At 49.5% G+C, this 13,730-nt stretch overlaps 1 protein-coding gene across 1 annotated transcript; it reads left to right on the top strand.

The window, feature by feature from the left end:
• The first annotated feature begins 201 nt into the window (after positions 1–201).
• ZNF469 (zinc finger protein 469) lies at positions 202–13,176 on the top strand. The gene has a single exon (XM_044660533.1). The coding sequence runs from the start codon at positions 202–204 to the stop codon at positions 13,174–13,176; it is 12,975 nt and encodes a 4,324-aa protein (XP_044516468.1).
• The last annotated feature ends 554 nt before the right edge of the window (positions 13,177–13,730 follow it).

The following is a 13,730-nucleotide window of genomic DNA, read 5'->3' as shown; positions in this document are numbered from 1 at the left end:
TATGAGAACAGCCCTTACCACAACTGCCTGCCCACGTCTTCGGAGAGATGAGGATGTAAGCAGGGACGGCTCCCAGTTACACTTGGTCAAGAGCCTCCTCTGAGATACTTGGACCTGAGGGACCATGCCTGGAGAGAGAGAGTCCATTCGTGAGGATCCCAGGGCTGCCAGTCCCTTCTAGCCCTGTCCTTCCCCAGGACCATGAAGGGAGAGACACAGCATGTCTATTCCATTAAGGATCCTGAGCCCAGCTCCAAAGAGCAAGGCAAGGACTTTGAATGTCATGGTAGGTTGGAAGGAGGGGAGCTCAGCAGTCCCCAGTCTGATGGACTGCCCAAGGCAACCTCCCCCTTTAGCATCAAGGACAAAGAGCCTCACGGCCAAAGGGAGGCTGTGATCAGACCACAGCAGGCTGGGAAGATTGACTTCAAGTCGCTTCACAATCGGCCAAAGTTGCTAAGTAATGGCCCGTGGGGCACTGGGAAGGGGACCGTCCAGTCTCCCACAGGAAAGAGCAGGGTCCGGGATAAAAGCCGACGGTCTGGGAAAGGGGAGCGAGGCCAACACCAACTCTACAGGCTCACCATCGCCAACTCCCGAGCCAACCCCACCATTGGCATTGCTTACCCACAACAGAAAGTCACCCCACCAAAAAAGCTAGAGGCCGGCAAGAGACCTGCATCGGGGAGCTACCGGTTCAACGTCCCCAGCCTCCCAGAGCGAGAGGCCGAGCTCCAGCAAGAAGAAGTTGGCTTCAACAGGTACTTCCAGGAGGGTCCCTCCAGCCTTACCTCCACCAACTATACCTCACAGGCCCCAACCACCACACACCTACATCACAGCAGGAAGGACCAGCAGCAAGGGGGCCCTCCACAGGACAGCCCCAGCCTGGCCAGGCCACCACACTATTTGGAGTTCCAGGTAAACAGGGCAGACTCCTGGCCTTCCCCTGAGAAGAGATTTCCAGGTGCTAACTATGATGTCACCCCTGGCAAGTCATGCCCCTTCCCCGAGGGCAGCAAATCCAGCGCCCATTGTTTTGTGCCATTTCAATATCCATTGCAGGTGTCCGAGCCTTTCCCTGTCGACGCTCCCAGCCAAGAGTACGTGGGCACTTCCCTGGCAGCTCACCATGGGGCATTTGTCTTTCACTCTTCTCCAAGGGACTGGCAGGAAGACCCCCTGAACAAGGGTTCCTTTGACAGTTTGTCCCAAGAAGGCCGGCCCTATCCACTCCCTTCACAGTCAGCTCCATTTCTGCATCCACAGACTCAAGGAGCTCAGCTTCCATCCCCTCTGCCCTCCTACAAGGGGCACGGAGACCCTCCCCCCGACCTGAATGGTGCTATCTCTTCCTCTGGTGCTAACGACCAAAATCCAACTCCATTCCTAGAAGGCCAAGGCATTTTCTCAACAAGTTTACATGGTAGCATGCCCAAAGGTGTCACAAAGAGGCACTCCTCAGCAAAAAACAGCATCCCAAGCCCCAGGATGCCCATGCCAAGTAACGCTCTTAGAAGGAACATACCACAGAACTCACTCCCCCAAGTGCACTTTCCAAACAAAGTCTTTGGAGGTTCCCCAGCCAATGGCATGAGCCCATCTTCCATGCCTTTGGACAAGGATGGTTCCATGGTGGCCGAGAGTCGCTCCAAGGGGGCCCAGTCGTGGGAAGGAGGCAATAAGACGTTTACGACAATAGACCCAAATTCAGCACCTTATTCCACCACCACCACCACCACCACCACCACCGCTGCTGCTGCTGCTGCTGCTCCTGCTCCTCCTGCTCCTCCTCCTACTCCCACTGGTGGGAATCAGTTCTCTTTTGAATGCCAGACTAGTGCTGAGCAGAGGCCCCATGTTCAAAAGGGTGCCCGGGTAATGTGGCAGCAGATTCATCTCAACTCTGCCATGCCTACTCCAAACCGAATTGAACCCTCAAGACAGTTAAGCAGCCAAAAGCTTCCCTTCCCTCCAGGCACATCTGAATGGCAAGGAGTGGGCAAGATCTCAAAGACAGCCCACCTGTCCAGCCCTCCAAGCTATCCTGGGAAGATCCTTGGGGCTGGGGAAAAGATTGTAGCCCAGAGAAGTGAGGCCATCCAGCTAAATGGGGGCCCTACTGGCATTTATCCCTACGAAGGGATGAAGGAAGCCGGCTCTCCTTCCTGTGACGCCAGGACCAAACCCTTGTTCTTCGGAATGAGCCAACCTCAGGCCTCAACCAGAAGAGCTTCCAAGCTTTCTTTGGCCCTGCCCTCACCAGGGTTAGCAGCAACTTCTCCAGTCGAATCCCCTCTGCCCTCCCCTGTCCCCAATCCCACAAGCAATAGCACTTGTTCTTCTCTTTCGCCCCTGTCTACCAGTCCTATTAATCACAGCTCAGAAGAGGGCCAGCTTCCTGTCCCTCTTGCCCCTTCCTCCTATTTCCAGCCCCCCATTCACCCAAAGGAGAACAAGACGTTCCACTCTCCAGACCCATCGAGGGACATTTCCATCCCTTATCCGTCTGAGAACATTAAGGCATTTCATTTCCCTGCAGATGGACCAAAGGATGAGAACCTCTTTAAATGCCTTCAGGAAAGCCCGTTTCCCAGAGCAGTCGCTGATGTCAGCAAAGCAGGTCTGGACAGCTTTGAAGGCGAGCTGCCCCCCTATTCCTCCCATCACTTCCTAGCTAACTCAATCAGCAGTGCAAGCCTGGATCAGCTGGATGTGCTGCTCACCTGCAAACAATGTGACCAGAACTACAGTAACCTGGCCTCCTTCCTGGAGCATCGGCAGTATTGCGGCTTACCCTCGGCATTCCTCACAGAGATGCGAGATGGCTCGAGACCCGCTGAGAGCCGAAAGCGCCCGCCAGACCCCCTGAGGACTCCCCAGCCTGGGTCTGGGCTCACAGTGCCCAAGGGATCTTCCGATCCCCACTCACATCTGCTCGGCCCCAACAAATCTGCTGACTTCATTTTAGATGGGGAGAGCAAGGGAGAAAGCAAAGAGGACTCCTTAAAAGGAAACTTCTTTCCAAATTCCTTGTCTCTTACGGCATCCGATTTGGAGATAGAGGATGCTAAGTTGGATAGCCTGATCACAGAGGCCCTGAATGGCCTGGAGTACCAATCGGACAACCCTGAGATTGACAGCAGCTTTATTGATGTTTTCACTGATGAGGAACTGTCCGCTACCAAAGGACTGGGCACCAGCCAGTCTTATAAGACCAAGGAAGGAGCAGGGCCTGAAACCAAGCCGAAATATGTGGGCCCAGACGGAGGGCAAGGGCAAGGGCCTCCAGCCCAAACAGCCAGTCACTGTGAAGAAGGCTACCTGACCAGGCGCAGGAGCCAAAGCCGACTTGCGGAGCAGCTGCCCCCTGAGAAAGAAAGGACATGCAAAGCAAGGGAACGGGGCAGGGGGAAAAGAGTCAGTCTTTACAGGAAAGATCTGACTCCCACTGATCCCCTAGGAACAGGAGGGAGTAAGGTGGTGAAAGCAAGCCGAGGAAGGCCAAGGAGGAAGTTCAGCAAGACATCCTCCACGCCACCCCCTACAAGAAGGCCAAGCTCGAGGGAACTAAGAAAACAACCCCGAAAAAGCAGCCCTGATTCAGACCCCGATGGCCAAGGCCAGGATGGAACAGCTAACACACATTCAGGACCCAGGAGTCCTAAGAGGCACAGATTCTCAAAGAAGGAAGGGAAGAGGAGGAAAGCCCGAAATGGTACCTGGAGCAAAGAACTTATTCATAAAATCGTACAGCAGAAAAACAAGCCACATAAACTACAAGTTAAGAACAGCCGAATCATGCAGTTCTCCCTAGTGACACCAAAGCCTGTCCCCACAGCCAAGAGTGGGCAGTTTGGGGAATATGATTACATCTCAGATTCTGATGAGGAAGGAAGAGGATGCCCTCCCAGTTCACCTAGAAAAGGGCAGTTGGAAAATTCCAGCATCAAGGGCAGACCCAGATACAACTTTTTAAGGCAAAAGCGAGGAGAAAAGGAACGAGGCCAGAGACGGGGAGGAAAGAGATGTCAGGATTTCCAGAAGGACCCCAATGATGAAGCAGGGAATAAGAAAGAGAGTACGTCCCTGGGCCCAGAGAAGGTGTGTCAGCCTTCCCCTGGTGATGACCAAAGCACGAATCTGACCAACAAGATAGAGGGACGATCCCAAAGCACTGAGAAGGGAGATTCTGACAATGAAAAGGAAAGTGTCTGTGAGATAAGGAGTCCAAATGACTCTGACCACACCTTCCCTCTTCCAGCAAGACTTCCACAGCTTCCCGACCATGAGCAAAGTCCAGCAGAAAACCACCCATTGCTAGAAGACTTTTCCAAAAAGAGCAAGAGACCAGGCTCCACCAAAGCATTGTCAACCAGAACCAAGCTCTTACCAAGTAGCAAGACCAATTTTCCACTGACCAATTACATAGATGAAAATGGGAAACCTATGGCCAAAGACAAAATGATGCAAAGTGAAGAAAGCATAACCTCCAAACCCAATCAGATGGGCAGCAATGAAAAGGCAGCCTCGAAGGCCAAAATGGGAGGAACTCATGTTGACATGGTGCCACAGGAAGTCTCTGAAAGTCCAGTTCCATCCACTTTGCAAGACACCACCCAGAATATTGAACCTCCATTTTCTCCATTCAATGGGAGCACCCTGAAGTACCAAACCAGAAAATTAATTAATCCCTCCCAGGTTTCGAACTCTCTGGATATCAGTTACTCAGAAGCCAGCATCGAGTATTTAAAGAACCACGACCCCAGTATAGATCCTAAAGACTTTGCCATCCCCACTGGCTGTTATAATGGGGATCCCATCAGGATTATGCTCTCTAGCAAAGGTCATAATTCTTATGAGAACACCACTAATGAAGCATCCCCCAGGCAAAAGGATTTATCAGGTCATTATGATGGCAACCTATATTCAAAACCTTTAGTCCTGGAGCCATCGCATGTCGAAAACATCTACCTGGGCCAGGATGACACCAGCTCCAATGCCTTTGAGTCCAGATCCTCCAAGATTCCACCTTACGTAACAGAATCTGAACCGGGCAAAGTTTCTCCCCCACTGAGCTTTGATTCATCATCTATATTTGGTGGCCTCCCTGTGGCTGGGTTTGACACCCCTCTCTATAGCAGCATGTCGCCCACTAAGGTCAGTTACATTCCTTTCACCTGCGAAAGCACCTCCCCAAGCAAACCTTCTGAGCTTGAGCAACAGTACCCCTCATTTCTCCATGAAAAGGACTGGGGTCTAGAAGAAGTGTCACCAGTCCTGTCTGATGACATGGGCCGTTTTCCTGACCTTTCAGTGGAAAAATCATTAGAGAAGAAATTTCCCAGTGAAGGAACTGTGACTTCCAGCCAAATCCCTTTGCCAGGAAAGATAGAAGACTATAATGTACCTTTTATGAATAACATGTCCGAGGATGAACTGGAGATCAAGCGATTGGTCACAGAATTGGAAAGTGAACTTCAGACCAGCAAACTCGACGATGCAGCCCCTGGAGTCCTACAGTCTCCAGAGCATTTTATTGCTCTGGATGCACCTGAAACAACTAAACAATTCTCACCTTCACCTCTAGGGCAAGAACCTGAGCATGAGAAGCATTTGTTCTTGGCCCATGAACTTACCAGTCTTGAGGACACAGATCTCATAGCACCCAAAAGTCACAGTGGCCCAGATCCAGGTGAGGAGAAAGGAGCAGTGGGTGGCATGGATAGAGACTACGGAAGTCATCAGGAAAGCTGGTCGTGTACCATATCATTTGACCCACTGGCAACAGACATAGCCCCAAACACACATGAAGATACCGTCACTCTAAATCCTTTTGGTTCACCGTTGACATGTCATCAGTTTCAGCTTGAGCTCCAGGAAGCTGAAATCTCAAAGCAGATCAGCTGCTCTGAGGTAGAAAATGAATCCTTCGTCGGTGCTAACTCCTCCTTTCCCAGTGTGTCTGAAAAGTTAGAGCCTTTAGCCTCTGCAGAGAGCTTGACAAAGAGCAGCCCCATCCGGGAGTCCATAAATTCTAAAAACAAGGAGGCTAACGAAATGAATAAACAAGATCCCCTACAGCTTCTTCCAAGAAAAACTAGAGAAGACATGTTTCCAGACCCACAGGAGATGTCTCAGACATTCAGTGAGCCACCTGAGCTGGAAGCATTTGGCAATCAAGTTACCCATTTGAAATCTGAAATGGGTTTTCGGGATGATTGTGTTCCAGTTCTGGACACTGCCTCATCTTCTGATGCCAGAAATTTCAACACCGCAGAGAAAAATGCCTTAAAGAAAGTAAATAGGGCAGAAACTCCTAAGAGTACCATCATCTCCCATCACAGTGAAGAGGAGTCTATCTTGGAGGGGAATGAGGAAGCTGTGGCTTCCATCTCTTATCCACTGATGCCCATCTGTGAGAAGGCTGGCAAAGAGAAAGCCTCATTATTTGAGGTGCTGAGTTTGGACAAAGACTCAGTTCATGGTGGTGAGACAGTGATGGCATCCCAGAGTTCAGCAGTGAATCCCTTACAAGAACTTCAGCTCTTTGTAGCCAGGACGGTCCAGAGTAATGAGGAAGAAAAAATACCCTCTTGCCTCACAGAACTACTCTCCACCAGTCTTCAAATCCCAAGTGGCAGCCCTTCTCATCTGAAAGGGGAAGGTCAGGAGGATGAACATTTGGCCTGTGGCCACAACATTGCCAATGGAGTCATAGAAGGTGGGCAAACATGTCTCACTACTACAGTAGGAATTCAGCTATTCCCAGAGATAGATGGAAATCTGGGATCACTCAGTGAAACAGAATCATTCCCTGAAAAGCAATCCAAAATGGAGAGCCCCAAGGCACAGAATCATGTAACCCAGCTACATCAGAGCCCAGAACCAGGTGACCTTCACATCTGCCCAGATGATGTCTCACAAGACACCGATTTGTCCCTTTTCAATGATGCATCTGACTCCCAAGTGACCAAATTGGCAAAAAAGGAAGATCAACCCAACAGAGAGCTAGAGCAAGAGCACAGCATAGCAAACTGGACATTTAAAAAGCACCAGCAATCCCCATTGATCCCTGTCTCTCTTGAGGAAGCGGTATTAGGTGATGAAATTACAGAAACACGAGGCAAAGGCAGTGCTTGGGGGAATGAGGAAAAGCAGTTCCCTTCTGTTCACGAAAGCAAAAGGAGCCCCGAGAAATCACCTGAGGAGCAAGTTTATTCCCCACACCCCAAGCACCGCTTAGAGAAGGACCATTGGAAAGGCCAAACAATTTCTGCATCATTTGCAGAAGAGGCCAGTGTCTCTCCAAGGCAAGGACTTCAGACTCCTCCCTCAGGAAAGGACTCAGCCCTTGGCCTTCCTTCGCAGGCAGTGACTTCTGGCCAGGAATGTCTGCAAGATAGTGAAGATAAACATTTCCTGAAAACTATGGATGCTCAAGTTGAAAAAGATGAAGATAGTGCCCTACCAAACAATCCAGAGAGGAAATCAACTCCTTCATCTTTGAAGGAAAGCATCTGCGACCCTGAGAAAAGTCTGGAGTGTTACCCTGCACAGAGCTCAGGGGAAAAGATCACTGACGAAGACATTCATTCACCTCAACCAGTATTTCGGGACCAGAGCATCAATGTCTCCCTTCCACAAGCTGCAATTGGCAGTGGCAGACACTTTCTAGAGGAGAATATTTTAGATAACCAAGTGGAGCCCAGAGAAGAAGAACCAAGGACCTCCCCTATTCCCTTTGGCTTCAGCCATTTTACATCATCTCCCCCAGAAGAGGACTCCTCCCAGAAGACACCAACACATGACTCCACCATTTCCTATATTCCACACTTGGGCCAGAATGATGTGGTCAGAAGAATACCCATGATATGTACCTGCATGGAGTTGGCATGCCCCCACCACAAGGAAAACCAATCGAGATCCCTCCCAGAAGTGATTCTCAGTGTCCACTCCCAAGAGGAAAGCAAAGACTACCCAGAGGGCCCCAGGAACTCTCCAAGTAGCAGGGAAGCTAAAGTAAAGAAAGATCTGAGTTCTCAACAAGAAATTGAAGCTAAAAACAATGAAGAGGAGACCTATTCTGCAGTTATGAGCCCTAAACTTACAGAGAGTCCTGATTCCAACACTGGGGACCCAGAGAATGTCCACCTTTTAGCAGCACTAGAAGTGAACTCATTCACTTCTGCCTCTCCAAGTGTGGCCCCAAGAAAGGACAGTTTAAGAACGAATCCTTCTAAAAGCCGCAGAAATGATCGGCCTGACCCTCCCATCGGTGGTGTGCAAAGCCCCCTGGATCCCATTCAAGAAAAGAGTAAATTGAAAAAGGAGCCACTGGCTTTGAGGAATGGCCAGTGGAAAAGAAGTCCCCCACAGTCAAATAATCAACAAGTCACCTGTGATATCTGCAACTTGTCCTTCAAATCCAAACCAGGCTTGATGAGACACAAAGCTGTGAAACATCGGATAAAGAATGAGAACACCTCGTTGCCAAACAAAACAACCAGATCTAGCTCAGCTCCTTTGGAAAAGGGAACAAAAATATCAAGGCACCGCTCTAAGAAAAGCCCAAGAGCTATGACAATGAAAGAGAAGGCATGTAATTCACTAATGAACAACAGCCCTAATCCTGGACCACCTCTGGAGAATGAGCCCAACACCCAAGAAGCTGAGGAGGCCAGTTCAGGGCTAAGTGGCCCCAGGGTTGCAGCTTCTCCACTGACCCAGGAACTCCTTCACTCAGACCTGGTGAATGGCAAAGCAAAGACACAACTTCAGGCCTTGGAGCCTGAGAAATCAGACAAGTCACATAGGAGGAAGCCCAGCCCTAAAAAGTCGGACAGAAGGCGAAGAGGGAGGAAGCGCCAAAACAAAGATGCTGTAGACTTAAACAGTGATTCAGAAGGGAAATTAGTTAGGAGAGTGAGAAAAAAGGAAGTGAAAAGATTCCCAAGGAAAAATGTATGCATTGAGGCTTCAGACTTGGAGAAGGATATCCCAGATCTTTCTCCTGATATGATTTTAGATAGACCTGACTCAAATTCATCATTTACCATGGCCAATTATCCTGAGAAGCCAAATCGTTCCCTCTTACCACCGGGGAAGGACTGGTCTTACTCTATCCAGCCGTCTCTCAGTGCCAGACCTGTCCATGAGACTTTCAAGGATTTGGATGAAATGGGCAGCCAGTTACTGTTCACAGAAGAGACACTTGGCCAGAAGCCCTTCAATGATACGATGAGTAGTCAAGGGAGAATGGAGAGCCCGTCAACAAGAGACCAGATCCAGACTTCAGAAGAATCCTGGGAAAACAATTTCCTGAGGCCCAGAGAGGAAGAGTTGTGCAGTGTTTATAATGAGATGTGTGAAGATACTCATGGTATGAATGTTGAGGAATATGTCATGGAAAGGGGGACATTAGAAGCAGGCATATTGGAAAAGCATGATTTGCCCTTGAAGCAGGCATCCTTAAGTCCTGCTAAGTCAGACTTGCCCTTGGAAGCTTCAGATCCAGAAAAAAGAAAAACTGTAACAACCAATAGCCTACCCCAGGTCTTCTCAGAGGACAATGTGATGGACTCAGAAGACAAGAACAGGGGAGAGCAGAGCAAAGATCCCTTTGTCAGAGATCAGACCAAAGTGGACCTGCAGCACTTATTTGATGATGATGCCACATTTTCTCTTCTCTTCCCAAGGGATGATCACTTCTCCCGGAGGAAGTGCACCCGTGTTTATGGAAAGGGGCCCAAGAAACCCAAACCTGTTATAGAAACCAGCAGCCAGGTGGTGGGGTCCACAGAGATGTTCTCCATTCGCCTGCCATCTGATCTTGGTGACACTGATTCTTTCTGTGTCACCCAGGAGGACCCCTGTAATTATGAGTCTATGTCTTTCCATGATGCCTTCCCATTGGACATGTGCCATGGGAATGACACCTGGTCTTTGAGTCCTGGCATAGGAGCTCCTAAGCCAGACAGTGAAATAGACAGTGACACCAAGATGGGCCTCAACCTGGATGATGACGAAATGTTGACTTATCTCTGCCCAAACAATCGGTTGGAAGCCATCCCCAACTTGCATATATCACCAGCTGTTTGGAATGACCTGGAAGTCTTGGATCATTGCAACGAAATGTCTTTCAAGTCACCGATAGAACCTAAGAATGAGTATTCCTTGGGAGAAGTGAGTCCCGAGCCCCCAGAGCTGGAGGTAGAGACCTATGCTGGCCATATTCAGAGGAACCCAGGCTCCCCAGAACTTCATCCCATTGACATTGAGCTGCTGAGCACAAAGTTGGAAATGAGAGACATGCATTTCTATAGCCCTTGTGAAGACTGTTCAGGCCAGTCTGACCCAAGCACTTTAAGTTTCAAGAAGAAGGGGAATGAGCACATCTCACCTATCAAACGCAAAGAAGAGGAAGGGAGAGGGGGAAGAAGTCGGGGTGACATGACCATCAAGACAAGGGAAAAGCACTACAAGTGTAAAGTGTGCTTCCAATGGTTTCTCACCCTGGGAGAGCTGGACTTTCACAAGCTCACGCACAACCCATCTCCTCCCCCCACGTGCTACATGTGTGTTCAGAGGAAATTCAGTTCCAGAGAACAATTAAAGGAGCATTTAAAAGGGAAGCATGCCAGGAACAAGGTAGGCCTTTGGGCCTGTGGCATGTGCCTTAAGGAGATCTCAGACGTGTGGATGTACAACGAACACCTACGAGAACATGCTGCAAAGTTTGCTCGGAAAGGTCAAGTTCAGAAATGCATGACAGGGTTGCCCACGTGCTTCGGCGAGGACAATGCGGTTACTCAGTTCTTGAACACCATCATGAATCGGAAGCCCAGGCCCTCCAGAGGCAAGCGCTCTGCTAGTAAAGGGAGCAAAGATCCCAAAGAGCAAGAACCTAAAGGAAGTCAAGACATCACGGAAGGCAGCGGCAAGAACAAGCCCTTGGCTCAAACCAACACTCCTGCCAACAGCAGCTCCCCCACCGTGACCAATGCCTCATCCAGTTCTCCCAAAGTAGGGTCTCCTGATCCCGGCCCTAGTGGGGAACACCCTTCAAAAGTAGCCCCCATGCACCCCCAGTGCAAAGACCCCTCTAGGGATTGCCACCACTGTGGGAAGCAATTTCCCAAGCCGTTCAAACTCCAGCGCCACCTGGTGGTGCACAGCTTGGAGAAGATCTATATGTGTACCCGATGTCCCAAGTTCTACAAGGAGACCCGTGAGCTCCGTGGCCACCTGAGCCAGGAGCACGGTGTGAAGGAAAAGCCAGAAATCAAGCACACCACACTGTATGCATGTGAGCTCTGTGCTGATGTCATGCACGTCATCAAAAAGTCCTTCATTTGCAGCACGTGCAATTACACTTTCTCCAAGAAGGAACAGTATGAACGGCACATGGAGAAGCACCTAGCAGAAGGGAACCGGACTTTCAAATTCAGGGGGGTGATGAGACCGGGTGCTGGGTCCAGAGATGGAAGAGAGAGGAAGAAAAAAGAAGTCACCTCCCAGGAGAGCATGCCACCCCATAAAAAGAGAAAGGTGGCACTTCCCAGCAGCCTTCCAGGACCAGAAGCAGAGGTGGCACCAAGACCACTAGATCACCGTGTTGGCAGCAGCCTTGCCTTGGGTGAGAAGTCTCCCCCAGTTCTATATAAGTCCTTCTTGGGGGAAGCACTCAATTCCCCAGAAAGACTGTCCGATGAAGAAAAACCTGAACACCTGATAGGCTGCCTCTCTGACCACTTGGACAAAATGGAAGACTGCCCCCTTGAGCTCCTGCAGTTACCTCCACCATGTCTATCCCCTCTCTCAGATTCTCCTCTCTCAGACATCCCAGAAAGATGCAAGGAGCGTCAAAGTGTGCCACTGCTATGCCCAGAGGAACCAAAAGATGATCCCCCTCCAAGAAGCCCTGTTCCTTTTTCAGAAATATGCAAGTTGGAACAAGACCTGCCTACGCTTCCAGTTGGGAGAAGCCAAGAAACTGAAGAAAATATGGCACTTCGCCTGGCCCCAGTACAAAACAGATACACCAATACTCAAGATAAACCAACAGTGAATGATGACAGAGAGACACCCGGCTATCTAGATTCTCCAGAACATACAACAACTGAGAATCCTTTGGTCAGGACAGGGAAGAAAATCTCCACAACACACAGCAACAAGACGGAGGCTCCATGGCCCAAAGAACCCCAGAGAGGCACAGGGAATAGCCTCAGGGGTGCCACAATGTCCCAGAAGGAAAGTTCCTCCAAACTTAGTTGTACTAAGATTCCCCATTCTACACAGCCCCTCAAGGACCGAACAGCATCACCAATTCTAAACAGAGTCACCAAGGATTCAGCCCCCCAACGGAAAATCACAGTGAATCATGGCCCCAGAGAGGCAGCCTCTAGCACACCCTGTCCTGAGGATGCATCAAGGTCCACCACCCTGAAAGCCAAGCCCAACCAGAGTCCTCAGGCAAAGGACAATGTTGGGAGCAATGTAAAAGAAGGAGGTTGTAGTCAACCAAAGCCCACCAGTGCCCAACTCAAAAGTGAAACATCCATGTTACCGACTAAGCCAGACCACAAAGATCTTGGCCTGTCCTCTGAGAAGCCAGCTTTGAGCATCTCCACCAAAGGATTCTCCAAGAGACAAAAAGAATGTAAGGGCTTGGGGCACAAAGGAAGCTTGGTCTCCAGAGAGAACATCAAGGGGGATGGGAAGAAGAAGAAAGCTCCAGAGATGGGTAGGAGTGAAGGCCCAAGGAACTTTAAAAAAGCAGAGTGGACAAGTAATAACGGTTCTATGCCATCCTCTAGGAGGCGTGGGACTCTGGACAACAGAGCGTCCAAACCCAGACCCTCAGCGACAAGCAGCCAGCTCAAGAAAACCGTGCCTGACCCTTACAACCAGAAGAAGGTAGAAACTCACCACCACAAAAGGAACACCAAATCCAAGAAAGGGATCTTGGGAAAATCTTTCCGAGAGGTAGTGCCCAAAGGAACTCCCTCATCCCTCCACAGCACTCTCAAGAGGGGTAGAACTGTCCAAGGTGCTAAACCTGCTGAAACTCACAAGTACAGGACAGTTGAATCCCAGAACAATCTCCTAAGCCAACTGTTTGGACAAAAATTAACTAGCTTTAAAATTCCTTTAAGAAGAGATACTTCTGAGTAATTTATGAAAGTGACTCGTGCTGATCCTCAGCTGCCACGGAAGGCTTGGCAAGGGGGAAATGATCAAAGCATTCCATTCATCTGTGTAGCATGGTTTCTCTGTTTAGCTTAAATGAACTCGCACTGCTGTCTCTGTGAAATAGTTTGCTTTGTGTCTACTAATCTTTTTTTTAAACTCACCTGATTTCTCATGCAAATGCTGGGACTTTGATGTCTCTGATGATTTTCATGAACTAAAATGGTAATCGCTTTGGGCAGCCTGGATTGTCAAGAGCAATTCCTTTCTTGCAGAAGTGCTGAGGTGACAAGGGTAGGTCCGGGCCAGTCTGGGCTCCCTTGGAGACTGGCTCTGTGTTATCTTTAGACCAAGTACTTGAAGACATGAACTTCATTCCCCGTGCGTCTTATTCATGAGGTGCAGTACACTGTAGAAAGCGAACAGTCGACGATTTTGCACAAATTATCCTCTACGATTCATCTAATAGAAACTGACAAAGCAGTACAGTTTTGTTATTGTTCTTGTTGTTGGTGTTCTTAGAAATACAACCCACCCAG

The sequence above is a fragment of the Gracilinanus agilis genome, chromosome 2 (assembly GCF_016433145.1).
Source record: "Gracilinanus agilis isolate LMUSP501 chromosome 2, AgileGrace, whole genome shotgun sequence".
Lineage (NCBI taxonomy): Eukaryota > Metazoa > Chordata > Mammalia > Didelphimorphia > Didelphidae > Gracilinanus > Gracilinanus agilis.
The sequence above is the reverse complement of the archived record's forward strand: the minus strand, read 5'-3'. Positions and strand labels throughout refer to the sequence as shown.

Excerpts from the sequence above, each read along its gene's own strand:
- ZNF469 (XM_044660533.1), top strand. The coding sequence starts at position 202 with ATGAAGGGAGAGACACAGCATGTCTATTCCATTAAGGATCCTGAGCCC.